Here is a 26,390-nt window from a genome sequence, read left to right as displayed (position 1 = left end):
GACCATCTGTGCATGTTGCTCATTGTTTTACCTATAGGTTCCCCTGGAAGGCCTCCTACAGGGCCCCGAACATTAGAGGAATGAATAAGTGAATGTGTGTGTGTGTGTGTGTGTGTGTGTGTGTGTACGCGTACATGTGTGTAAAGGAGGAGAGGGTGTGAGGGGCATCAGGCTATAATGGAGAAGGATGTGGTGGGGAAGGGAAGGGAAGAAAAGGGAGGAAGGGAGAAAACAATGAGAATGTCATACTCCATCTAGAAAATGGCTAATGAAGAAGGGATGACTCAAAGATTAAAGTGTTTATTTCTCCTTGAAAGGGACAGGGGAAGGAAGATCTGGGGTACCTGGATTTCAGATGCACATAAGAGCACATCACACAGGGAACTCAATTGTTCTGCAGGGCTGGAAAGGTGGTTGACTGTGGAGGGCATGTGAAGGATAAACGGCACCACTACTTGGTACCTGCTCAGAGGCCTCTGCACTGTCTTGTTTCTCTGCATACAGGGCCCCAGGCTACCTGGGATGACTGTCACATATTAAAGAGCTGTCATGAGAAAAGCGTGGGTCGAGGAGTCCCACCCATCATATGCAACAACCACAGGCCAGCGCAGGGTGCTGAGGCCCACCCCCAACTGCAGGGGATGTAACGCTCTACGACCTCAGGACCCGCGAAGACCACAGGTCACAGCTCGTACACTCCCCAGCATGTGTGCCTCTCAGACCCTCGGACTCCAACTCTCCTGGGCTTCCTCTAGGCCTTTGTTCTCACCTTCCTGCCCTGCCCACACTACTCAGCTATGGCATGGGCAACACTCGCTCTTGACTTCTGCGAACTACTGTCCTGGTCTAAGACCTGACTCTCTGCCATCTCTCCCCCTGCAGAACCCTCATTCCCCTCTCTTCAGAATCCAGGGGACCAGCCCAGGGGTCAGGGTCTTCCTCAGGACCTCACAAGTCTCTCAGACCTGACTGCACCACTGGTTTGGCCCAGGAGACTCGATCTGGCAGCACCTCGTCCCCACCTGCTCTCCTGGGATCTCCTTCAATCCCCTCCACCTCTTAGTCCCACGGCAACGCTGGCCTGGCGTTCACCAAGCATTTCCAAAATAAGACCTGCAGTCAGCACCTCTTGCCTTCCACCATTCTCACCCAGCGGCTCCGGGCACAGCCGCCCCAGCACTCATCCTGCTGTGGCTCTTCCTCCCTCCTGATGGAGTCCAGAACTGCCTTACTACCACCTCAACCTCAGCTAAATCTAATCGGCCAGTTTAAGGATCATTTGGCAAATATTACAGTTGGTGTGTAAATAGGATGACCCTCTGGTCTGAGACAGCCCTGCTGACCCCTGCTGTACCCCCTCCCATCATGTTATCGGCCCCCTTTCCCTCTCCCTGAGTGGACAATCCATTCCCCAGTCCACCCCTTAGGGTCAGGAGGGACTTCCTGTCTGGTTGGACAGGCTTTCCTTCACACAGCTTGTCACTCCTGCCCTGCTCCTGGGCCAGGCCACACTCAGGTGGCAGTGTTGACCCCTAAGACTCTGCACTGACACTTCGTCCTGCCCAGGACCACTTTCTTTTCTTTCTCTACTGATTCTCTTCTCCTCACTGCTCAGAACACAGCTGAAACGTTCCTTTCCCCAGAAAAAGATTCCTACCACTGAGACCTGTTCTGAGCACTTGGGCTCCACCCGTGAAGATGGAGGCCAGTCCCTGCACTTGGGCCTGCAGAACAAGTGGGACTGACGGACAACAAACAAGCGAACAGAAATAAAGATACCAACAGTGTCATTAGATGGGACGGCCGTGATGGATGGAGCGGGACATGGAGTCACACGTCACACAGTTTGCAGTATGTGTTTCTGAATTTAACATCTTCCCCTAGGCTGTAAGCACGGTGCAGGCAGGGACTAAAGTCTAGTTTGTCACAGTCCTATCACAATGCCTGGCACACATCTGGTGGAATGCATTATTTTGTGGAATGAGAGGCTACTTTTGCAGCTTTTTTTTTTTTAACAGCATACTTCTATAGTCAGAGAATAAGAACTACAGTGAAAATGGCATTGGCGACTTACTGGTTTGATGACTCCTTTGACAAATCTGAGATACTATCTTTTCTGTGCCATGTTAATTCAGCCATTTGGAGAGCTGCCATCTGTGTATTTTAAAGGTCACCTAGAACTCACTCTTGACTCTGTAAGACTTGCAAGGACATTTAGCCAAAAACAATAAAATGTTTTCCTGGGTACTAAGCACAAAGCAAGTGACAATTCCATTGCTTTTCGTTTGCAGAACATGGAAATTTTAGAGCGTTTTTGTTCTGAGATCCCTTACATGATGACACAAAGGGACTAGTACATTACATTTCAGCAGATGTGATGTGCTCTTGGAGCAGCACTTGTGAATGTGAGCTCTGAGCTGTCCTGCACGAACCACATGGTGAGATACTTCTGAACTGGACAGTCAGAGAACCATTGACCACAGCCCGTCCCCATGGCCTCGTTTGGCCCAAGCAGGGCCCAGCAGTGTGACCACATGGCCTTAGAGTTTTGTATGATTTGTAAAAGATATTTAATCACAGCCAGAGAAGACCACTCTTTCTTCCACTCCAACTTCCTTTTCCAGAGTTGACAATGATCCTAAAAATGGACATGCATTACTCAGAATGAGGTGTGAACCTAGAGGAAGGACTGAGTTTTCTTTTTTCAAAATGAAGAAAATACTACCAAATTATTGTCAAATGAAGAGGGAAACACTATACTGTCAAAAGATGTAGAAAATAAAAGGTGCTATAGACATGTGTCAGGAACTTAAGTAAAAATAAAAATATTACTTTTTCTAAATTTTGTATGTTTAAGGTATTGATAAGTTTTTTAAAAATTGTAAATCTTTGTGATTTTTTTCTCACTCTAAAATATACTGTATTGTATACCTAATTTTGTGTTCTTTCTTAAAGAGGGTCTCCAAATTATATATGCTTTGGACCCCACCAATTCTGGATCCTTCCTTTGGGGGAGAGGATACAACATTTTCGGAAAGTAAGCTTTGTTTCTCTTTCCTAACAAATCTATTTTGTAGTCACGCCTGAGCTGTGGCTAATTTCTCAAAATGGCAAACTGTGCTGTCATATGAGGCCTCAGAGAGCTGAGGGGACTCATCCCCAACACAGCCTGTCCACTCTGCCTCTGTCCCTGATGTCACAAATGAGGCAGAGCTCCAGCCCTGACCCACAGGACCTGGGCTGAGGGTCCCTGTCTGGTGTTCCCATCTGGCCAGCCAGACCCCAGACACAGGCAGGTGCCTTAGTCAGAATACCACAGGCTGAGGGGCTTTAAAAACAGACGTTTCTCTCAGTTCTGGAGGCTGGAAGTCTTGGATCACGATGCTGGTGAAAGCCTGTTCCCTGGCATGTAGACAGCCGCCATCTGGCTGTATGCTCACATACGTGGCCTTGCCTCTCTGGTGCAGGCAGAGTCCAGCCTCCTCCTTTTCATAGATAATCCCATCATGGGGCCCCATCTTCATGGCTTCGTCTAAACCTAATCATCTCTCAAAGGCCCCACCTCCACATCTGTTACACTGGGGGCTGGGGCTTCAACATACAAATCTGTGGGGACACAAACATTCAGCCCATCATAGCAGATGATGAAAAGCCACCTCTAGAAATGCCACAGATGACTGCAAGGGAGGGTCTATAGGCCACACTGTCCATCTCCTCTGTAAAGAGCCTTTATTCTCCAAGGACAGTACAAAGTCCCTGACAGCCACTCTTCACAAAGCCACTCCTGAACAGTCCCAGCCAAGCTGTGTGTACAGGAGACGAGAGTGGGGAGCGGGCATTCTGAGTAATGTGCCCTGGTACCACGCCTTGCATGGGGAGAACGGTGGAGCCAGAGACAGTGGACGCCTTGGACGTGGCTTTTGCTTCTGCTTCCTCTCAGCTCAGACGTGCCAGGGACACCACATTCCAGCTCTCATCTCCTACTTGCCTGACAGCCTTGGGCAAGCTCCTCTGTGCCTAAGTCCTTGTTTGAAAATCAAGGGATTTAGACCATTAGCAGTGAGGTCCCTTCTGGCTCAGGGGTTCTGCTACTGCAAATGGATTTCATACCATAGTTCAAGAGGAGAGAAAATATGTACAGTGTGGCCGGTGAGCATGCTCACTTCTGCACCTCTGCACTGGCTCTTTTCTTTTTTTTTTTTTTTTTGCCGTACGCGGGCCTCTCACTGTCGTGGCCTCTCCTGTTGCAAAGCACAGGCTCCGGATGCGCAGGCTCAGCGGCCATGGCTCACAGGCCCAGCCGCTCTGCGGCATGTGGGATCTACCCGGACCGGTGCACGAATCCGTGTCCCCTGCATTGGCAGGCGGACTCCCAACCACTGCGCCACCAGGGAAACCCTGCACTGGCTCTTTTTTACACGCAGCCAGACGGGTACCATTGAACTTCAGTTGGATCTGCCCTAACACCTTCCCGAAGCTGGACAGACTGGTTTGCCCAAAGCAAAGTCCTCCCAATGCCCGAGAGCCCTCAGTAAACTGGCCCCCATCCTCCATTTCTCCCTCTCTCACTCTGCACCAGCCACAGTGGCCTCGTGGTGGCCTGGCCCTCCTAGCACACTCCTGGCCTCTGGGCACCCACACATGCTGTTCCCTCATCAGGATGGCTCCCAGCTGCTTTCAGGTCTCTGCTCAAATGTCTCCTTCACAGTCAGGCCCTTCCTTGCCATCCAGCATAAAACAGAACCCCCAACCACAGCATGCTCTAGTCCCTTCCTTAAATGCTCCGATGCGCTGTGCAACTCTTGTTCAATCATTCAGTGTCTCCTTCTGCCAGTGACATGTGGGCCCCACAAGGCAGACGCCTCCGTCTCCAATGCCCAGGACGGAGCTGGTTTCCAGTGCCTCACGCAACTGTGGACACCAGTAAATGCTGGTCCACAGATGGACGAGTCAGTTTAAATGATGGGAAAGTAGGCAGGAGACACATTCTTTAGGGAAACCTGGATAAGGCCGGAGAAGACCCAGTTGGAAGGATCCCACAACTGTGGGGCTGTCCCAGGGTGGGTGCTCCCTGCAACACCCCCTTGTCTAAGTGGGGAGCAGACGGTCTCCCTGAATGCAGCTCTTCCCCGGCGAGAGTCTGAGCCCAGGCTTCTGAACCGGTGAGAAGGCAGAGGTCTTGCTGTTTGGATAACCCAACTTGGGGCTGACTTAACGTACCAAGATGCCATGTATGCAGTCCCATGAGAGGTGTGTTGGAAATTATTCCTAAGAAGTTGGTAAAAGTTCAAACCTCAGGGGAAAATGAGCTGATAGGTGCCACACTGAGGGCAAAAAATATCCCTCTGTCCCATGATTTCTGCCAGTGGCCATTACTGCATCCACTAAGCCATCATCCCAGTCATGCAGTGTGCCAGCCTGGGCTGCTCTGGACTTGTTTTTAGGATTTTTTTTTTTTTAAGAGTATTGTGTTTAAGATCATTTCTTAAATAATAGGGATTATAGGAAAGTCTGAGGAAAATTCTTTACATAGATGGATACTCAGAGAAAACACTTCAATTCTAGGAAAAGTTTACAGTGCCAGCTGGGTGTGACTCCACATCCTTGGTCACGGGGCTACACTGCTGTGTAAGTGTCCGAGGCCAGATTGGGGCACCCAGTCAGCATGTCCGGGGCGGGGGTCACTGAGCAGTGACAAACACAGGTGAGCACGCCTTGGCTGGCAGCCCCCCGGCAACCCACCAGCCACAGCACCTCAGGGGAATGAGGTCGACACCTGTCCAAGACAGCTCCTTGCCCTCTCTGGATCACCGACCCTGCCCCGAGGCAGCCTACATCTCCAGCACCTCCAGGACTGAGGTGCACTGAGCACTGAGGATAAGAGTGAGCAGGCCTTGAGACACACACCTCATTTCTGAGATTATGAGGCCAGAGTCTGCACACCTGCTTGTGATCAAGTTCCTGCACTAACCTTTCATATGAGCGACTCCCAGCAAATTTTCTTTACTATCCATCCTACTGGTACTTCTCCCCAAAGAGAAGAAAAGTCTGAGATCTTGGAGCAAATGTGAGCAATCACACTGCAGTATCTTTAGCTTGGATGGATAGCCACGGATAGTGTTATGCATCCCATGTTTATCATTAAAAGCAGAATACGTGGCTGAATAGATATTCTTCAATGATGTCCCTTGGTGCCCAAGAAAAATGTTCACTTTGGGGCCATACTGGGCAAAACAAATGCTGAATTCCATGAGATGGCTTCAATTTGAGATGTCTGTGCAGCCAACCAACACACGTGTTTTGATGATAGCACATGATCCCTTCCCCAGAGTCACCAGGACTCCAGGAATGTGGAGGCTGAGCTACCCCTAACTGTCCAAGCAGGCCTGGAGCTACTGGGTGAAGGGAAAAGACACAATACTTACAAAAACTTTCCATTTGTCTTTGATCCTATCAGGACAATCTGCTCAGATTCATCCCGAGAGATTTTTCCGTGGAACCAGGGCATTTTTTCATGGGCTGTGGTGGCGATCAGCTTCTCCAGCTGAGGTTTCTGGCTGATAATGGCCTGCTCGAGAGCTTGACCCTGTCACGAGGAGAAGAGAGTGAAGCCATACCAAGCGAAAGTGACGAGAAAGACGCAGAAAGCATTTCCAATCTATCCTAAGTCCTGACATGGTAAAATGTAATCACATTTATTTATGTGTTTGTATGTTCATTCAATAAATAAAGCCAATAGATCTTATATATTGTTTAAGTGCCTTCAAGTATATAACTAACAAAATAGACTTTAGGATACAGAAGTGGGCACTTTAAAAGCCACATTGGGCTTCAGAAACCATCTGGTATAATCCATGAGGTCTAGAGAATGGTCTTCCTGCCCTCTTCCAATCAGTCGCCTCCTAGAACTGACTGTTCTGCGTTAGACGCTGATCACATAATAACAATCAGGAAGATGTAAGACGTGCTTTTTCCTGTCTGCCTCTACAAGGCTTCACTCTGAGCACTTACACATGTTGCTGCCTGTAACTGCAAGAGATGTGATCACAGAAAGAGGAGATAAACCTTGACAACATGGAAAACAAAAATGAGAAAAAGGCTGACAGCTGGGTGAATTCGCTTCTTCAACTGTTCTTAGTGGGAGAGAAATAGATATCTTTCACAGTAGTAAATAAACAACCTGAGCTGATTATTCCAAGTTATAAAAAGAATCAGAAGTGAAAATAAAAACATAACCAACCCACGTGAGGAGATGGAAGGGGGGAGGGAAGGCAGAAGGGAAGGTGAATTTGAAAATTTTGTCATGCTTCACAGATGGAATGAAAAACAAAAGCAGTAATAGTTACATACCAGAGAGGCATCCGATTCAAAGTGAGCAGAGGGCAAAAGCAAAAGGGTGTGGAATACTACTCGGCCATAATAAGGAACGGACCCCTGACACACAGCTGACTCACGAATGCATTATGCGGAGTGTAAGAAGCTGGTCTGAAAAGGCTACATGCTGTGTGAGTCCATTTATATGCATTCTGGACAAGGCAAAACTATAGGGACATAAATCAGATGAGGAGTTGCCAGGGGCTGGGGTTGGGGGTGAACATGAGGATGCTTGATGGGTGATGGAACTGTTGCATGCCTTGACTGGGGTGGGGGGCTACATGATGCCATGTGATTGTCAAAAAATCATAGAACCAGGGCTTCCCTGGTGGTGCAGTGGTTGAGAGTCCGCCTGCCGATGCAGGGGACACGGGTTCGTGTCCCGGTCCGGGAAGATCCCACATGCCGCGGAGCGGCTGGGCCTGTGAGCCATGGCCGCTGAGCCTGCGCGTCCGGAGCCTGTGCTCCGCAACGGGAGAGGCCACAACAGTGAGAGGCCCGCGTACCGCAAAAAAAATAAATAAAAATAAAAATCATAGAACCATATACCTAAAAAGGATGAATTTCACAGTGTGTAAATTACACCTCAATAAATCTGATTTATCTGATTTTAAAAAAGAGTAAAAAGATGGTCTAAGACTTATGTAATGAATACCGATGAAAAATACTGAATACATAGTATCTGTTTGCAAGACTCAGTGCAGAACATATTAAAGGAGTAAAGAAGTCGGTGTATAGAATCCTCAGAAAGCCTGTAGTGTCATACATCCACATGGATATATAGAAAACATACATCCAGGAAACACAAGGAAATGGTTGAACACGTGGGTCTGAGCAGGAGACCATCAGCCAGCCTGGTGGCTCCTGATATCAAGTGCTGTTGAGAGTGTGGCAGGAATGTAAGTTGTCACAACCTCTGGGACCTTTCTGGATGACAACCTGTCAATATGTCCGAATCCTTCACTGTGGCAAATCCAACCTGTTCAGGCTTATCCTGCTGATGCTGCATAAAGCGTTAGGAGAATGTTACTAGCAGGATTATTTATAAACAATGAAGATGTCCATCAATAGGTACTAGTAAAATAAATTATGGTGCACAGGAGGGACCATCAGGCAGCCAGTAACAGGCTGATGCAGCTGTGTGTCTATGGACATGGAAAGTTCTGCAAGAGATATTATGAAGGTGTGAAATCAAGTGCCAATCAGTGTGTCCAGTATGACCCTCTTGGGTAAATAAAAACCAGTATATGCCTGTGATGCCTCTCTGAAAGGGCCCAGCACGAATTGGGTAACAGTGGTTTCCTGCGGTGGAGAAACCACATGGCTGGCACTGTAAGGGCCCACCCTCTCAAGTGTGACCGCAAAAGAGGAAAGGCTGTCTTCTTGGAGTGAGGCATTTGGGGGCCCACGCTGATGACTAAGGGATAGGTTGCTTATCTGAGGCACCACTGCATGGCTCTCATGCAACTGGGTGCCTGTGTGGAATCCCAGGGCCGGCGAGCACACGAGACCGTGCACCGCCACCGCCGGGGGACCGGCTGCCGCCCACCTGTAGGTTCCATGTCTGTTTCACATACTCCCGGATGAGGTTCTCCTTCAGGTCCTCAAAGGGGCCGGTTTTGGGCTGCACCCCGGGCGGCCGGTTGAAGGGCTTCTTGAGGAGGCAGATGAGGCCATCCAGCTCCTGGGAGTGGTAGTGGCAAAGCTCGGCGGGGCTGCTGTGGGCCCTGCCGCCTGAGATGGCGTAGGTCCCGTTTAGCTCCCGCTCAATGGTGTAGTGATGCGCCTTCCGGTCGTGCGCCACCGACAGGGCAAAGCCGCCCAGGTAGTTGCGGCTCTGGCGCAGCAGGTAGAGCCCGTCGCTCATGCCCCCCTGGGCCAGGTAGTCTTCCGCCTCCTCCCGGGTGATGTTGCCGAAGAAGAAGGGCAGGTGGTTAGCGCTGTCGCCCATCCCTGCGCCTTCCCCTCAAGTGTCCACCTGGCAAAACAAAGACGGGGCAGTGGTCAGGACCTGAGCGGCACGACACTGTTAGAGCACCGACCCTCCAGATAAGGAGACAAGTCCTCCCGCCAGGCAGAAGCTCTTCCCTCTGAGACTCGGATCTAGAGCCTGAACTAACTGTGCCCTCGTCCTTTCTGCCCACATAACCATTACATTTCCAAACACACCCTCTCAGTATTGAACCAAGAAACAGAGCATTGGACCAATGCAGTCAAATTAATCTTTTGTGTGCATGTGTGGGTCGGGGGGTGGGGGGACAGAGAATTCTAAGAGACAAACTAAAAAGAGAAGTCCCCTTCCAAAACAGGGCTTAGGAGCTCTCTGACAGTCAGTGGGGCACAGGGGCAGAACCCAGACGAGCCCCTTGTTCTCTGGAGATGCAGTTGTCCAGAACACTCACGCTGGTCAGAGTTATGTGCAGTGAAGATGTCACTGGACTCCTTCTACGTGAACATTGAGGGTCTACTGTGTCACACGCTATAGCTGGACACCAGAGAGCTGAGCACTGGCCACATTTATATATGTCAAACCTCTGGCCAGGAGGTTGGACGGGCAAGTGGCTGCCCTGAGGCATGAAAGTGCCATCCTCCCAGAGCCCCAGGCCTCAGAGACACACTGTCCCCTTCCCACCCTCCTCCGGACCACTTCCTGGCACCCGTCTTGTACCATCCACCGGAACAGTATCGAAGAAATAGTGCAGGTTCCACATTTGATGAGGACACCTGTCACCAAAAACAGATACTTCTCGCACTAAACAGAAACACACTTCAGAGGGGAAGTGTGAAGGCAGTGAGTGCAATTTGACAGGAAGACTGTTTGATCATTTGTGGTTGTAGATGAGAAGGATCTATAATGCCAGTCCAAAAAGTATCTAAAATAGTGTATATTTTAACCAAAAGGGGATTTTCATCAATGGAAAAGTATCTAGATGACTGCATCTGTGCATCTAGGGAGCAAAGCACATACCCCTTCATGTTATACACACAGACATACACACAGACACCCAAAGAAACACACACAGACCCACACACCACACACATACAGAGACACAGATACACACACACATGATTATGTGAAACAGCCTCTTCTCAACAGGACTTACCTTACAAAAGACAGTAGAACATAGTGCCTGCCTGGTAGAGGTAACAGAATTTTCTCCAGGCAATACTGCCAAATCCTGAGTGAGCCCCCCAAAAGACATGGGTTTTATTATAATTAGATTGTACAAATAATTTTCTCATTTGCTTCTCTTAATATTTGACCAGCAATCACTAATTTTTCTTTGTCAATGTTTCTAAACATTCATCTTCCAGCAAGGTTTTGTTTTCTCTTATAAGTACCATCCATATTTGCTCTTAAAGCAAAGACATCTGCTACTAACCAAAAGACATCCCTGGAAAGACGGTGAGTAGATGTGTCTTTGGGGAGCAGTAGTTCCCTTCTGCTTCTTTCTTCTTCTCAGGCTAATCCCTCTATGCCATTTGTGTTACAGTTTCAGCCCCTGCCCCCCCATCCCCCAAAGAGTGAGGGCTCTGGACTCCTTTCTCATGTTCTGCTCTGTTCCTGCAGTGGGTCTTCCAGGGCCTCACCTATCTGTCATGCACAGTGAGCCCACCTGCACTTCCAACTCCTGTCCCCTGCAGCCCAGCACTTTTCCAACCTCCACGTGCCTACACATCACCTGAACTCTGTTAAGCGCAGGGGCCAACCGAGCTGCAGTGCCAACAATCTGGGTGATGCTGATGCTGGGCCCCTGACCGTATCTGAGGCTGAGATCTCCATGTACTACCCCCTGCCTTCCTCAGCCCAGGCCCTCCCCCAGCCAGGAACCCAGAGTCCTTCAAGAGTCCTTGCTTTCTCTCAGGCTGGTTTCCCAAATGGCTGTGGTGTGTGTTCCGTTCCCTCTGTATCTCTTACCACTGCCCTTTCTAATGCACCCTCCCAGCTGCACTGCTGTAAGCACTGATGTCCTGCTGCCCTGCCATCCCCTCCCCTCCTATTCTGCTTCATCTGCCCCGTAGGCCCACAGTTCCCTGCAGCTTGCCCCATCCCTCTCTGCCTATCAGCCTCATTCCTAGCAGGCTTGGTCCACAGGCCACGGCTGTCCCCTCCTATCTCCTTGCTTACACACTCCCTCTGCTTGAGGGACACACCATCTTGCACACCTGCCCCAGATGCACCCTTGATCTCAGCTGTCCCTAGTGCTTGGGACTTCTCACAGAGCTGCCACCCACCACTGGCCTCAACAGTAAGTCTTCAAAAACAATATTGTAAGTGTTTACAAATATTTTTTAATTTACATAAACCTTAACAACTATTATTTTTAAAATTCATCAGTTTGCCACTAAGATTTACATCGGTGCTGGCCCTCTGCTGTGAATCCCACATTGAAGCGAACCAACATGACAAGATAGAAGACAGGCGGAAAGGCAGCCTGCCAGGCCCATCTTCCAGGCCCATGCGGGATGCTCCTGAATGGCTCTGATGGTGCATGTCAGACTCACCCCTAAGCAGGTGGTACCTCTCTGGCTTCCCTGGGAGGGGAAAGGCCTGGCTGCCCTCAGTGTCAGCAGTGCCTGGCCAAGCAGCCCTTTTATAATGGTGTGATTTCCTGGGCTGGAGGTGACACTGGGAGAGGGCCTGAGCAAATGCACTGGGCCGTTGCCGTTGGCGGTGGTTTTGACAGTAGAGATGGTTTACTGCAAGGACAGCTTAGGGCACATTCTTGGGCTATTTAATTTGGGAGATGAACAACATCTGCAATGCCTTCTCAGGACCGGCTCCCACCACTGCCCACCCGGGGCCTTCTCCACAACACAGGCCACGGTGATGGGAGACGGTCACCTTCATTGCAGCCGCTGTCCACAGAAGCTGCGTGACCGCACTGCTGCTCTCAGCCCTGTTCCTCAGACAGTAGCTCTCACTCACTATGGTAAATAAGTACAGACAGCAGCTTCCCCGCTATGCTGTGTACTCCCCTCCACAAGCCCGTTGACTTGGGCCCCTCTCCGTCCACACTTGCTCACAGGCACTGCTTAAATCTTCCTTTTCTTTGGACCCCAGGGAAAGTCTGTAGCTCAAACTCTGTTTAACACACACAGGGATAATACTCTCCTCAACAGTGCCTAGAACTTGCTACCTATTTTTTTTGTCTATTTCAACATTCCCAGTTATTTCTCGCCATGTGTGAAATCACTTTATTGTGATAAATCAGCTTTATTCCAAAGCTCAAAACTGAGAAACAAAAGAGGCCGTTGGTCCCCGTGGACCAGGCCCCCCAACTCCTCCCCAAACACCCCCAGCACCTCGGCTGGTGCACAGGTAGCTCTTGAGTAAGGTGAGGCTTCATGCTATTGCCGGGTCAGTGCCTCAAAACACTACAGCATTGGGGAGGGTTGGATTGGGAGTTTGGGACTAGCAGATGTAAGCTATTACATATAGAATGGATAAACAACAAGGGTCTATTGTGTAGCACAGGGGACTATATTTGATGTCCTGTAATAAACCATAATGGAAAAGAATATGAAAAAGAATATATATGTATAACTGAATCACTTTGCTGTATACCTGAAACTAATACAACACTGTAAATCGACTATACTTCAATTAAAAAAAAAAAATAACACTACAGTATCATTTCCCTTTTGGGGCCTTTTTATGACACAGGTTCAAGGTGGATTTCACACTAGAAAAATGTTTTATAACATGAAATAATGTTTTGTGATGCCTAGGCAGCCTATCCCCCTTCCTGGCTTAGTTTTTCTCCAGAGCACACCTCCATGGGTAACAATCCTTTAACACACTGTAACTTGCTGTTGAATTGGATTCTTGTCTCGGTCCCCGCACCAGAGCGCCAGCTCTGAGAGGTGAGAAGAGGATGCCTTTGTTCACTGCCCTGTCTCGGCACACAGCAGGTGGTCAAAAATATTTGTTGATTAATAGGTATTGTAATAGGGAAGAACAAATCTGACTCCATATTGGATGTGTTTCTCTTACTTTAACCTTTGTATTCTATTGCTTTTGCTACAAGTTAATCACTAAAGAGATGTTGCCCATAGCTTAGAGAACACATAATGGCCCATCTCTGGAAACCCTGCCTCCCATGCCTGAGTGTTAAGCTAAAATACCTTTGTTTAGCTCACAGGAAATATCCTGACAAGGCCCACCTGTGAATGGCCGCAGGAAAAGAAGAAATTAACACATTGCCTGCAGGGTCTGGCCAGAACCAGGAAATATTTGCAACAACTTAGTGTCAACCTTTTTTACTTTACCTCCTTACCTCCCCCTCTTTGCTCTAGAAAAGAAACTAGCATCCAAACCCCAGTAAAATGGTTCTTTGGGACAGTAGTCCATCATCTTCTCGGTCTGAATAAAGTTGCTATTCCTCGCCCCAATACCTCATCTCTCAATGTATTGGCCTGTCGTACGCCGATCTTGGACTTGATAACAGTATGATTAAGTGAAAGCAGCTTTCAAAATAATGTGTCCAGAGCAATCTAGTTTTGTTTTTAAAAGGTTATATGTACCCAAGTATGTAATAACATACACCTAGAGAGTGAGAAAAGAGACATAAAGTCTGAGAGGACAGTGGGTATGGAGGAAGAACCCTGGCTGGTTTTACTGGCCTCTTTTATATTTTCTGTCAAAGCCTCTGCACTGCCCCATCCTCTTCTGCCTACTGTCCTCTGCCTGGCCTTTACTCCACACTCCATTAATCTGCTCTTGCCAATGCCACCAACCCCTAAATGGCCAAACTCAAGGTCACTCCTCTGGCCCTATCTTGCTTGACCTCCCAGCAGTGCTGGATGCCACCCAGCACTCCCACTTCAGTGGGTCAGTCCCTCTTCTTGGCCAACCCCTCCCCAGTCCACGGCTCCTTCCTTCACTTAATCTGCAACCCAGTGTTGGGTCTTCAGCTGCATCTTCTCCCAGCACACGGCCCCACTGCCAACGACGTGCCCGTGGATCCCACATCCATCTCTCCAGGCTGAGTTCCTGACCTAAACGCTGTTTACCTGACATTTCCACCTGAACATCTAAAGGGCAACTCAACCTTCAGGTGCCTAAAACGGGACTTTCAATTGCTCACGCTTGGTCCTCCCTGAGCCCCTTCTAATTGAGGAAATGACACCAACTCTAACCAGTTGCTCAGGACGAGACCCTAGAGACTTTCAGATCCCTCCTTTTCACTCATCATGCATGTCTAATCCACTAGCTTAGAAAAGAACATGTTTTCTTTCGGATGTGTCCAGGTCACCCTGGAACATGTCCCTTTGAGAAGCAGTGAGCTCCATTCAGAGACCAATGGGCTCCATCACGGGCTGGGGAATCTCAAAGGAGGTTGGACCAGCTGGTCTCCAGGGATCTCTTATCAGTTTTCCTCTAAAACATATCCCAAAGCCATGTCTTCTCTCTTTTTCCCCTGACATTCCCTGGGTAGAAGGTCCATCACCTCTCACTCACGTGGATGGAAGTCTTACCCGTTAGTTCTCCCTTCCACCCAGCCCTCCTCATGGACCATTCCCCACACAGCAGGCAGAGTGATGCTAGCAAGCCATCTCCCTCTCCCAGACACATCCCAAACCCTCTTCCTCCGGCCTTCAAGCCCTACTTGGTTAGGCCCGAGCCCCCTCCTCACCTTGCCCACTTTCCCATCTCACCCGTGCTTACCACGTCCAGCCACACTACCCTCCTTCCTGTCCCAGATGCTGTACTTTCCCCCATGGCTGGTTTCCTCCTTCTCAGGCCTGTGGTCTCAACTCATGTCACCTCCTCAGAGGGGCGCATGCTGATGGCCGAGTCTAAGGTGGCTTCATGACCCGGTTCATCTTTATCTCCTGAAAAGGTTTATTTCCTGCATCACATTCACCACAAGCCTGCCCTCGTACAAGGTAAGGTCCAAGGTCTGGAAGTATCGACCTGCATCCCCAACACTTAGGGGCTTCCCAGGGGCTCACAAAATACCTATTAAATGGAAACCTGCTGATCTCTCCTTTTTAGAGTTTCTACAGTGAATAATGCCATTGCTTTACTAATATAAACTCTCACTGTGCAGCTGCTGCTTCGCCCAGGTGGAGAGCATGGTTGCAGAGTCAGAGAACCTCGGAGAACATGCGTCCAACCTCCTTCGAGACCCACACAATTCCAATTTGCCCAAGACCCTCTTAAAGGTATAGTTGGCTTCAATGCCACCACCGCCGAGATCTAAACACACAAGTGCACAGGCCCCTCTTGGGCTGCTGTCGGTAGCCCACAAATGCAGCCATGGGTGGCCTCAGCTCCCAGTATCCACACTGGGTTTCTAGCAAATGAAAAGCTGCCCTTTTCACATGTGGTCAAAGCACGTCCCCCACCCTTGATTTACACACTAAGACCGCTGCATTTGCCCCCTCTCACACTCATTTTGTTGGTCTCACCCATTTCCATCTGTCACCTTTCATTAAATCAGCACCGGGCTTCTCAACCTCGGCACTCTTGACATCTGGGTTGGATCATTCTCTGCTCTGGGGGCTGTCTTGTCCACTATAGGCTGGGGTAGCAGCAATCCTGGCCTCCGGCCACTAATTCCAGCAGTTTCCTCCCATTCCCCAATCATGGCAACCATTTCCAGACATTGCCAAATGTTCCCTGGGGGCAGTGTCCCCAAATGTCCCTTGACTGGAAGCCACTGTGTTAGTGGTTTGGCCTGTCCACAAATCTGATGTGTTCCTTCCACTGCTCGAGCACCTGCACCAATAAATTAGATAAATGAATATCCCTCTATCGAATGATCACTCTGAGCACAGGACAGGGAGAGGTGGAAAGGATCAGAGCCCCGTGGAAGTAAATGTGCGCTGACCCTGGAGGAGAGCTAGGGGTGCAGAGCAGAGTCTGGGAGCCGGACAGGCTGGTGTCCCATCCCAGCTTGTGTGACCCGGGCACATTAGCATCACAGGTCTGCACCTGTGAGAGCGATGATGGTGGCACCAAAGTCGCCGTAACTCACCGCAGTCATGATGGAGAGTGTGGAGGGGTGCCCATGACAACTGGTACCTCACAAGTGGGAGTTCCGAATAAAAGAGAGAAGGAGTGGTTCATGGTGGAATGGTGAAGGGGAGGTATGGGCAGCCCACACTTGAAAGGAGAGAGTGTGTGTGTGTGTGTGTGTGTGTGTGTGTGTGTGCGCACAACCCCAGTAGACACCTTCACAAAGGCAAGATGGAGGCTTGAATGGAACCACAGACAATGTTTTCTTACTTTAAAATCCTGCCTAGTCAGGTAAGGCTTCATCCTCCATTCAATGCACTCTGAGGAGTTACATCTAGAATAGAGCCTATATCATCCCTGGGCTTTGATTCTGGCTGCCCACCGCCCCACACCCCCCCAGGAGCCCCACCAGCAGCCCTCCCAGAGCCTGCAGAAACGAATTCCTGTGACCTACGATGAGCCCCTTGAATCCAACTAGCACTCTCATGTCTTCCTCGTTTGATCTAAGCAGTACTGTATCCTTTTGCACTTCCTGACATGTTACAATCTCCCCTGCCAACTAGACTCTCACAGTGCATTTCCCCAGTCCCAGAACCAAGGCTGCCTGCATGACCTTTGCCCTTTAAAATGCATTTAGCTTTGAAAATATCACTAAGTTCTAGCTTATCAGACAGCAGTTTCATAGATTAAGAGGAATAGCCCAGGCTTGTCATCATAAACAAAATGTTTCAGATAAGATTTGAGCTAATTTTTTTTTAAAAAGTCACATTTCTGGGGGCAGCCTGAGTGGAAGATTAGGTACAGCTGCTCACATCTAGGCTAGTAGCTGAAAAAGCTGTCTGGAACCCACAACTCAGGTGGAAGGAAATTTCGTCCCCAGCACAGGACAACCAGAGTGAAGTCAACGTGATGAAGCGGGGCTGGGCTCTGCATGCTCACCCACCTCAGCTTTATAACCTATTTTTTCCTTGTCTGCATCCTGAAAGCCATTAGAATAGATACTCCGTAAGGATCAGTATGTTTACTGTATTGTTCCCTACTGCCTAGAACAGAGGCTACCCTAAGAATGGGCCTCCACCCTGCAAAGCTCGGTAGAGAATTATTATAGAATGTATACATGGCAGGCAGCCTCCTAGATGACGCCATCAAGCCTCACCTCTTGGTTCCAGGCCTTCGTGTGGTCCCTCCCACACTGACTGAGGGCTGCCTGCACAGTGAGAGTGTGGGATGCCTGAGCCTAGTCTGTAAAGGCCTTTACAATTTACGCCTGGTCTCTGGGTCTCTCACCCTCGGAGAGGCCAGATGCCAAGTCGTGAGGATGCTCAAGCAGCTCTTTGGGGAACTGAGGCCTGCAGATAACAGCCAGCATGGACTTGCCACCCATAGGAGGGAGTCACCTCAGAAGAGGGTCCTCTAGGCCCAATGAGCCTTCAGACTATGCAGCACATGTGACTGCAGCCTCATAGGAGACCCTGATCCAGGCCAACCCATCTCAAATTCCTGACCCACAGACACTGTGAGGGATGCTAAATGATTATTGCTGCTTCAAGCCACTAAGTTTAGGGTAATCTGTTATGTAGCAATGGATAACTAATGCAGCATGTGGAATAGGGTCACATGAGAGAAAGGGGCTTCATAAGTATTTGAATGATTTGTTGACAAACAAGGCCCCCAAATCTGGGGAGTGAGTGAGGGAAGTAATTAGAGGGGCTGGGTTCTGGCAGAGTTCGAATAAAACTTTCTGGTACTGGGGAGGGAAGAAGAGGAGGAGATAAACCCCTAAGGTCAGGAGGGAGGGAAATGAAGTACCTGTGCCCGGCGAGTGTCCCTAGGAGCTGCCATCTCAGTCTGCCTTCCTTCATTCCCTACTTCTACCCGCTGAAGGCTGTCAGAGGCACTGACTCCAAGCCCTGCAAGGCTTGGGAACCAGGATCAGAGGCAGATCCCAGAGTTCAGATTAATTTACTATCTCTGACAACTGTAACTCACACACCTACACAGCATCCTTTCCTTCCCTTCTTCCTCCTCTCTCCACTATGTCAATATTGCTACCCTTGCCTCTATTCTCTTTTCATCTAATGCATAAAACAAAGCACAGTCAGCTCTCATTTTTGGCGGCTGTAGTTAGGCTCTACAAAGGCACAGTGAACAATGAATTTTCAAATGCTGAAACACTGCTCCTGGAGAAAGACTGGGTTAGGTTCTTGCGAGCCTCTGGTCCACGATATTTTTGTCAATAGATCAATATATAACCTTGTTTCATGTGTATTCCTGTTTAAAGAAACTTATTTCATATATATTGTTGACTTATTAACATTGCATTCACGGCCAACAGCACCATAACCCACACCTGAAGGAAGCTTATCTAACATGTGGTTTCTCTGTAAGGCATATCACAACCTTCTTGCCCTTAGGAACACCAGACAGCACTTCAGCACTATGCTTGGGGCTCTTCTAAATAAGAAAAGCACAGAAATATACAACACACTTGGCACTAAACAGACCACAGAAAGGACCCTTGTTTGTGTATGAGCTGAGACAAGAGGGCAGAGTGTCTCCTCATTCAACCTCAGCGGGCAACGTATGTCTTGGGCAACTCAAGTTTTTCACTGCCCTGTGCGTGTCCACAAATAACCACACAAGTGTGGTGGGTATTGATGTGGGTGTTACAAATCTATTTTAGCGAGACGGTGGATTCATAAATATGGAATCCGTGAATAATGAGGATCGACTGTAAGTGGCTTTCCTCCACTCTCCCCCACCTGCCCCGAAAAGCTCCCACCTCGTGGGTAGATACACGATGATGCCTTAATATAAGACCATGCTCTTAAATGTATTATTCTTATTATCTAAATCTGTGTTCAGTTCAGTGCTTTTTGTTTTTTTTTTTTTTTTTTTTTTTTTTTTGCGGTACGCGGGTCTCTCACTGTTGTGGCCTCTCCCGTTGCGGAGCACAGGCCCCGGACATGCAGGCTCAGCGGCCATGGCTCACAGGCCCAGCCACTCCACGGCACGTGGGATCTTCCCATACCGGGGCACGAACCCGTGTCCCTTGCATCGGCAGGCGGACTCTCAACCACTGCGCCACCAGGGAAGCCTCCATTTCAGTGCTTTGAAACTTGGCGTGGAACCAGAAGAGGTAGCCTAGCTCTCCGTACTTTTTTTTTTTTTTAAATTTTTCTTAATGTTTTTTAATTTTTATTTTTTAAATTTTTTAAGAGTGTAGAATATTTTTATTGAATAATAATGTATACCTTAATCATAGATTCCATAAAAATCCCAACACTTGAATGCTAAAATATCAGCTACAAAACGATCATTTGCTTACTTATATACATTTTATTCTTTTCTTCCTCCAAATTTTTAAATAAATTTTTATTTTATATTGGAGTATAGTTGATTAACAATGTTGAGTTAGTTTCAGGTGTGTGGCAAAGTGATTCAGTTATACTTATACATGTGTCTATTCTTTTTCAAGTTCTTTTTTAAAACCTATCTGCCCCGGTTATCACTGGCCCAGACCTGCGCTTCAAGGCTTCTGCTTTTCTTAAGACCCATCAAACCATGGCTCCTGCAGGTGCTGTCCTCTCGACTACAGGGTTCAGCCCTTTCTACTTCCTGTGGAGAACATTTCAACAGCACTTAGCACATTAAAGGTGGCTGATTTCTTATCACTGGGCCACAGTTTCCCCACATAATGTGGACTGAGGTGACAGTGGCAAGAAGTAAATGGTACCCTGGGGAGACAACATCTGGGGACAATTTCTGCCATTGCCCTACCATATAGGGGAACAAAATCAGGAAGATGCAAAAAGATAGCTTGGCTTACCATGCTCAAAGCCACACAGCCACCTCAATGCAAAGCAGCCCTGATAAAATTTGCCTGGGAATTTCCTTTGCAGGTCGAAGCTGAGAAAATTAAGTACCAGGACTTTGGTAAAAGGAAAAACTTCATCTGTGGGTTTGACTGATTTTCATAAGAAAGAGGAAAGAGCCCGGCCCAGAGGGAGAAGGGTTCTTCCTGGGTCAGTCAGGGACTGGCTGATTAGTTACAAGAAATGACCAGGCAAAGGGAGATGCAGATGATGCAGATCCACCCCAAACAGCACCTGCAGACAACTGCCCTCCATCAGTCTGCAAAGGGCCCTGGGCACTGCCTGACCCAGCCTGAGTTGGCCCCATGTCCACCCGGCCTCCTGAGTGACACCAGCTGGCCTCGTGCAGGGCTGTCCCCAGCCCCCCTGAGGCCTGCTGGGCCGGTCATACTGCTGTAGACCTGGTCTTCCGAGACAGAAACATACTTCGCGACTTCCGCGGAGTGGCCCCTGTTTTGCATTTGTGGTACGGCACAGTTTCTTAGGTACAGACACATACATTTCAGAAACAGAAAGTAAGTCTAAGGCTGGCAAGAACATGATGTTTCACTAATATTTAGAAAACAGGGGCTGTTCCAATACTTGAAAACATTACCCAAACCTTCGAAACTGAGTTTTTTTGCTTTGCCTTCAAAAACCCTGAAGGTGCTGAAAACGCATCAAGGAAAGACTGATGTATCTCAACCAACAACATCTGGATTTTCAGACTCCACAAGAGATGTTCAAGAACCTCTTTACTATGTCCACCTAATATTGCTCCCTCGACCTAATAAGCACAACTCACTGATACTACGCCTACATAAACGTTAACTCTTAACATAAACATTCACTCTCAACATATTTGGTTACAGATAAGCCACCAGCCCACCACAGTGAATTTAACTTTAAAATATGAATCATTTATTCATTCAGGATGTTTGTTGGGCATCTACTAAGTGCAAATCATTTTGTTGGGTGCCCTGTGGAATAGAAAGGGGACCTCCTGCCTCCAGACAGTGAGTAGGCATAAGAGGCTCATGGGTGGCGGGATCTGTTCCAGGGGCCCTGCTTCCATGCCCAGGATTGTGAAGATCCAGGGTCTCTACTGTCTATACCTCTTCTCACTGCCCAGTGTGACTGGCCAGGACCACTGCAGACGCAGCTTCTAGGCAGGAACTCACCATGCCCATGCCGTGCACTTCAGGCTCAGCCCTGGAAATGCGGGTCCCGACCCAGCTCAGGCCCGCAGGTACAGAAGGCAAGTCTGGATTTTAAACGACTTCCTGGTGATTTTCAAGCACTCTCCTGTTTGAGAACCTCTGCCGTAATCCAACGTATCACTCCCCAAGTGGGACTGGCAGAGAGAAAAGGGAGCTGAGTATGTCTCCCTCCAGGATATAGGGAGGAAGGGAATCAGGAGATGGGCCGAAACTGGGCTGCCAGCTGCCACGGCAGCGAAGCGAACCAGGGAAGAAAATTAAAGTCCCCTATAGTGTGCCTGCTGAGCCCGGGGCAGGAAAACTCGGCTCCAACTCCATCAGGGAGGGAAAGTTACCCCTGCACTACTCTACCAGGGCACCAAGTCACAGGCATGCTCATCATGAGGCCGGATTTATGCACAAGGATGCGGTGATTAAAAATGAGCTATCCAAAAATGGGCAGAAGACCTAAATAGACATTTCTCCAAAGAAGATATACAGACTGCCAACAAACACATGAAAGAATGCTCAACGTCATTAATCATTAGAGAAATGCAAATCACAACTACAATGAGATATCACCTCACACCAGTCAGAATGGCCATCATCAAAGAATCTAGAAACAATAAATTCTGGAGAGGGTGTGGAGAAAAGGGAACCCTCTTGCACTGCTGGTGGGAATGTGAATTGGTACAGCCACTGTGGAGAACAGTATGGAGGTTCCTTAAAAAACTACAAATAGAACTACCATATGACCCAGTAATCCCGCTACTGGGCATATACCCTGAGAAAAACCATAATTCAAAAAAAGTCATGTACCACAATGTTCATTGCAGCTCTATTTACAATAGCCCGGACATGGAAGCAACCTAAGTGTCCATCATCAGATGAATGGATAAAGAAGATGTGGCACATATATACAATGGAATATTACTCAGCCATAAAAAGAAACGAAATTGAGTTATTTGTAGTGAGGTGGATGGACCTAGAGTCAGTCCGTCATACAGAGTGAAGTAAGTCAGAAAGAGAAAGGCAAATACCGTATGCTAACACATATATATGGAATCTAAGAGAGAAAAAAAAATGTCATGAAGAACCTAGGGGTAAGATGGGAATAAAGACACAGACCTACTAGAGAATGGACTTGAGGACACAGGGAGGGGGAAGGGTAAGCTGGGACAAAGAGAGAGAGTGGCATGGACATATATACACTACCAAACGTAAAATAGATAGCTAGTGGGAAGTAGCCACATAGCACGGGGAGATCAGCTCGGTGCTTTGTGACCACCTAGAGGGGTGGGATAGGGAGAGTGGGAGGGAGGGAGATGCAAGAGGGAAGAGATATGGGAATATATGTATATGTATAACTGAGTTACTTTGTTATAAAGCAGAAACTAACACACCATTGTAAAGCAATTATACTCCAATAAAGATGTTAAAAAAAAAAATGGGCTAGACTTAGTGAAGAATCAATGAGCACGGGATCCTATCCAAGTTGTCACTGGGTGATGCCCTCTCATGCTCTCCTGAGCAGAAGAGGAGAAGTGTGGTTGCTGTCAGTGGGCTGAGGCCCAGGTTGCCCCGGAGTGGGTCCCAGGACATCCCCCCACCCCTCTGAGAACTTCACTCAGCCACTGTGTCCTGAAAGCCACCTTGTCACCCACTCTGCTTTGGGGAAAGGTAAAAACAACACACAAAGTCACAGACAAGAGAACTCACATTGAAAGTGGCTGAGAGCCCTCACTGGCATTCTCTTCCTATGGGCAAACCACACAGGGAATCTGAACAGGCAGCAAAATTACTGAGTTTCCCCTGGTCCTGATTCAGATGACTTTCCAAGACCCTTTCCCACTCAGAGAACAGAGCTCCTGGCAAGGCCGTGGTCATCTCACAGTGACTTGGCCTCTCCTGTCCCCTGTGGTGGTACCTGGAGAAAGTTTTTAGCTTCCAGGCACTATTTTACTTTCCTGTCCCCCCACCTCATTCACACAATATTTACAGGGACCCTGCAGCTGCTAGAAAAACCATACCACCTGATTTAAATGAAACACGCCTTTAAATCCTTTAAATGAAAGGATTACATCATCTACAGAAAGTTTTACTTTCTGCAGATAATTTTTACATTAAAAATAGCCATCACTTTTTTTCTAGGCAGTGAAAGAATAATGTGAGTGACTCATGATGGCAAAATATTATAGAAGCTTATGATCGTATTCTTAGATTTCATAAACCTGTGACATATATATACCCAATGCTTAAACAAGTGGCAAAAGGTTCTATGAGGGAGAGAGAGATGATCTGACCACACAATAACTGCAGGCAAGGAGTAGGATGGCAAAGACCTGAGCCCCGGCTCTTCTGGGCATGCGGTCAGTGGGAGAAGGCTGGCTGTACAGGGAAGAGTACACACAACACATGAGCACAGACATGAACTCACTGAAGCACGAGTGTGGTATCCTTCCTGTGGGCAGCCACAGAGGGTAGAACTCTGAGGTCACCCTTCTGGATTTATTTGATTCCGACACATCTGACCCACCTTCCTTTTCTGGATTCAAGCGTAGGTCTGCAATCAGAAGCCCAGGACAGCATGGAGTATGGGATGGAAAAGAGCCCAAGATGGAGAGATGTATTTAAAGGGAGAACAGCAGAAATGGAGAGAAAGCAGAAGACAAGCCTTACCAGCTGGAATACTTCCTGTCCACACTGTGTCTGCAATTAGGGAAGTGGGCCTTCTCCTCCCAAATCGGCAAACCAACCAGAAAGCAGAAGTGCAGTTCCCCACGCAACCAGCCTCCTTCACTTGCGGGTACAAAAGAACACCCCAGGGACATGGAACCCAACAGAACAGATCGCACCAATGGCTGATCCTGTTACGCTGAGCCAGCCAGGAAATGCACTCTCCCAAGAGTTCTTGCTAAGCAAACATTGTCCTGAAGTGCTAGGTGGGGTATACCAAAATCATCTTGGTTATTTTATATTTTTAAAAGCCCTAGGACATTGTAAGTTCAAATTCCACCTGAACGGTGGATCGAATAGGAGAGGAATCCTAGGAAAGGCCTTCTCAGAGAACTCAGGATACTGATTCATGGCTGGAGACTGGAGAGGTAAGCAGGTCATTATGGCAGGAAGGCCAAAGTGTAGGGTCAGAGTACATGTGCCAGCCCTCCCCGACTCTGCTCCCAGGACTCCTGGCAGACAGCCGCTCATGGTACCAGCAGGAGACACAACTCCACAGAGGACCTCTGGTGAGGTCCTTCAAGCTGAGTCAGGAGGTGCTTTCCAAGCATCTCCTAAACATCCACACCCTCTGCAGGAAGAATGATTTTGAATTTCTCACTCCAGGCTGCGTCATCCCCCACGCTTGGAAAAAGAGCTGGGAAGAGCCTAGTCAGGCTTCTCTCTGAAAAGGTGAGGAAACATCCGTGAAAGGCAAGATGGAGAGACACCCTCTCCAGACACCTGAAGCTGGAAGGAGCTCGGTGGGTGGTTTACAGGGGCGAGGCCAGGAGACTCCCAAGGATGTGTTCAGAAAAGTAACAGTAGCCAACCTGCCCCTGAAGCCAGCAAAAATGACAGCTCAATGCAAAAAGCATTATCATTTTACAGGTGATAAACCCAAGCCACAAAGAGGTTTATGCCAACCAGGATGACTGTGAGAAGGACGATGACGAAGATGACAAGGATGACAAGCAGAAGCAGCTCCCTCGTAGGGCATTGGCTGACCTGCATAACATCCCTAAGGGTAGCGGCTACTGTCACCCCCAATTCACAGACTTGGACATTGGGCTCAAAAAGGTCAGTTACTTTCCAAAAAACACACAGGTAATAGTGGGAGACCAATGTTGGAAGCCAGCCCTTCTCTTAGCTACTGCCTTTAGAGACCCTCAGGTGGATGTGAAAAGGCGCCTCTATCAGCACATCCAAATGCAAGTTCAGAACTTTTGCAACATCAGCATCACCAGGAACTTGCAGGAACTTTGGCTCAAGGACTCCATCCATGTAATGGCTACAGACGAAAACCTAAGTCCTCTCAGATAGTGCTGTCCTCCGAATTTCTGAAAGTAGTGCATCACCAATTCCACGAATCTTATCTTGCAGTCTTCCAAACACGTCCTCTCTTCAAACAAAACCTGATCACACCACTTCTCTGCTGAAGATCCACCACTGTCCACTCTCTGATCTCAGGATAAATGTGCCCCTGTCCCCCAGCATCCACATCAGCTTCCCTCAGATCTCACTCCCACTGGGCTTTCTCTGTACAGCATCCTCGGATGCTCTCAGACCATCCAGCTCCCCTCAAGGTACCATGTGCCTTTGTTTTGCAATACTGACCACTGTTCTGACTAAATTTTAATTTACCTTTACTTAGACGTGTCTGATTATTTGATGAATTCCTGTCTACCTGAGGAGGGCCGAGATTATATCTATTCATCTCTCTCTCTTACTTTTTAAATAAACTTTTAATTTTAGAATGTATTTAGATTTACAGAAAAGTTGCAAAGATAGTACAGAGAGCTTTCATGTACCCAACGTCCAGCTTCCCCTATTATTAACATCTTACATGATTATGGTACATGTCTCACAACTAATGAACCAATAGTGACAAATTATTATTAATTAAAGCCCATACTTTATTACTTTCTTTGCATTTCCTTAGTTTTTACCTAATGTATTTTTTTTTCTAGCCAAGGACCCTAGCCAAGATACCATATTATATTTAGTTGTTATACCTCCTTAGGCACCTGTTGGCCATGACATGTTCTCAGACTTTCCTTGTTTTTGATAACCTTGACAGTTTCGAGGAGTACTGGTCAAGTAGTTTGTAGAATGTGCTTCAATTGGCATTTGTCTGATGTTTTTCTCATGGTTAGACTGGGGGTTATGTGTTTTGGGGAGGAAGAACACAGAGGTAAAGTTCCCTTCTCCTTAGACCTTACCAGGGTGCGTGCTGTCAACATGACTTATCACCACTGATGTTAATCTTTGATCCTGGGC

The 26,390-nt window shown here is 48.1% G+C and overlaps 1 protein-coding gene across 4 annotated transcripts in view; it reads right to left on the bottom strand.

The window, feature by feature from the left end:
- Positions 1-26,390, bottom strand: part of SYK (spleen associated tyrosine kinase) — a 96,145-nt gene that overhangs the window by 45,574 nt on the left and 24,181 nt on the right. For all 4 annotated transcript variants that reach the window (XM_027091944.1, XM_027091945.1, XM_027091941.1 and 1 more), the window contains exons 2-3: positions 8,924-9,352; positions 6,426-6,586 (exon numbers count right to left, since the gene is read on the bottom strand). In XM_027091944.1, coding sequence (XP_026947745.1) covers positions 6,426-6,586; positions 8,924-9,325 — 563 coding nt within the window. In that variant the 5' untranslated portion in view covers positions 9,326-9,352. The remainder of the gene's footprint in view (positions 1-6,425; positions 6,587-8,923; positions 9,353-26,390) is intronic.

The sequence above is a fragment of the Aethalodelphis obliquidens genome, unplaced genomic scaffold (assembly GCF_003676395.1).
Source record: "Aethalodelphis obliquidens isolate GAN/ISIS:26980383/991018 unplaced genomic scaffold, ASM367639v1 scaffold74, whole genome shotgun sequence".
NCBI classification, from domain to species: Eukaryota; Metazoa; Chordata; class Mammalia; order Artiodactyla; family Delphinidae; genus Aethalodelphis; species Aethalodelphis obliquidens.
Note: the sequence above shows the minus strand (reverse complement) of the source record. Positions and strands in the feature narration are given on the sequence as shown.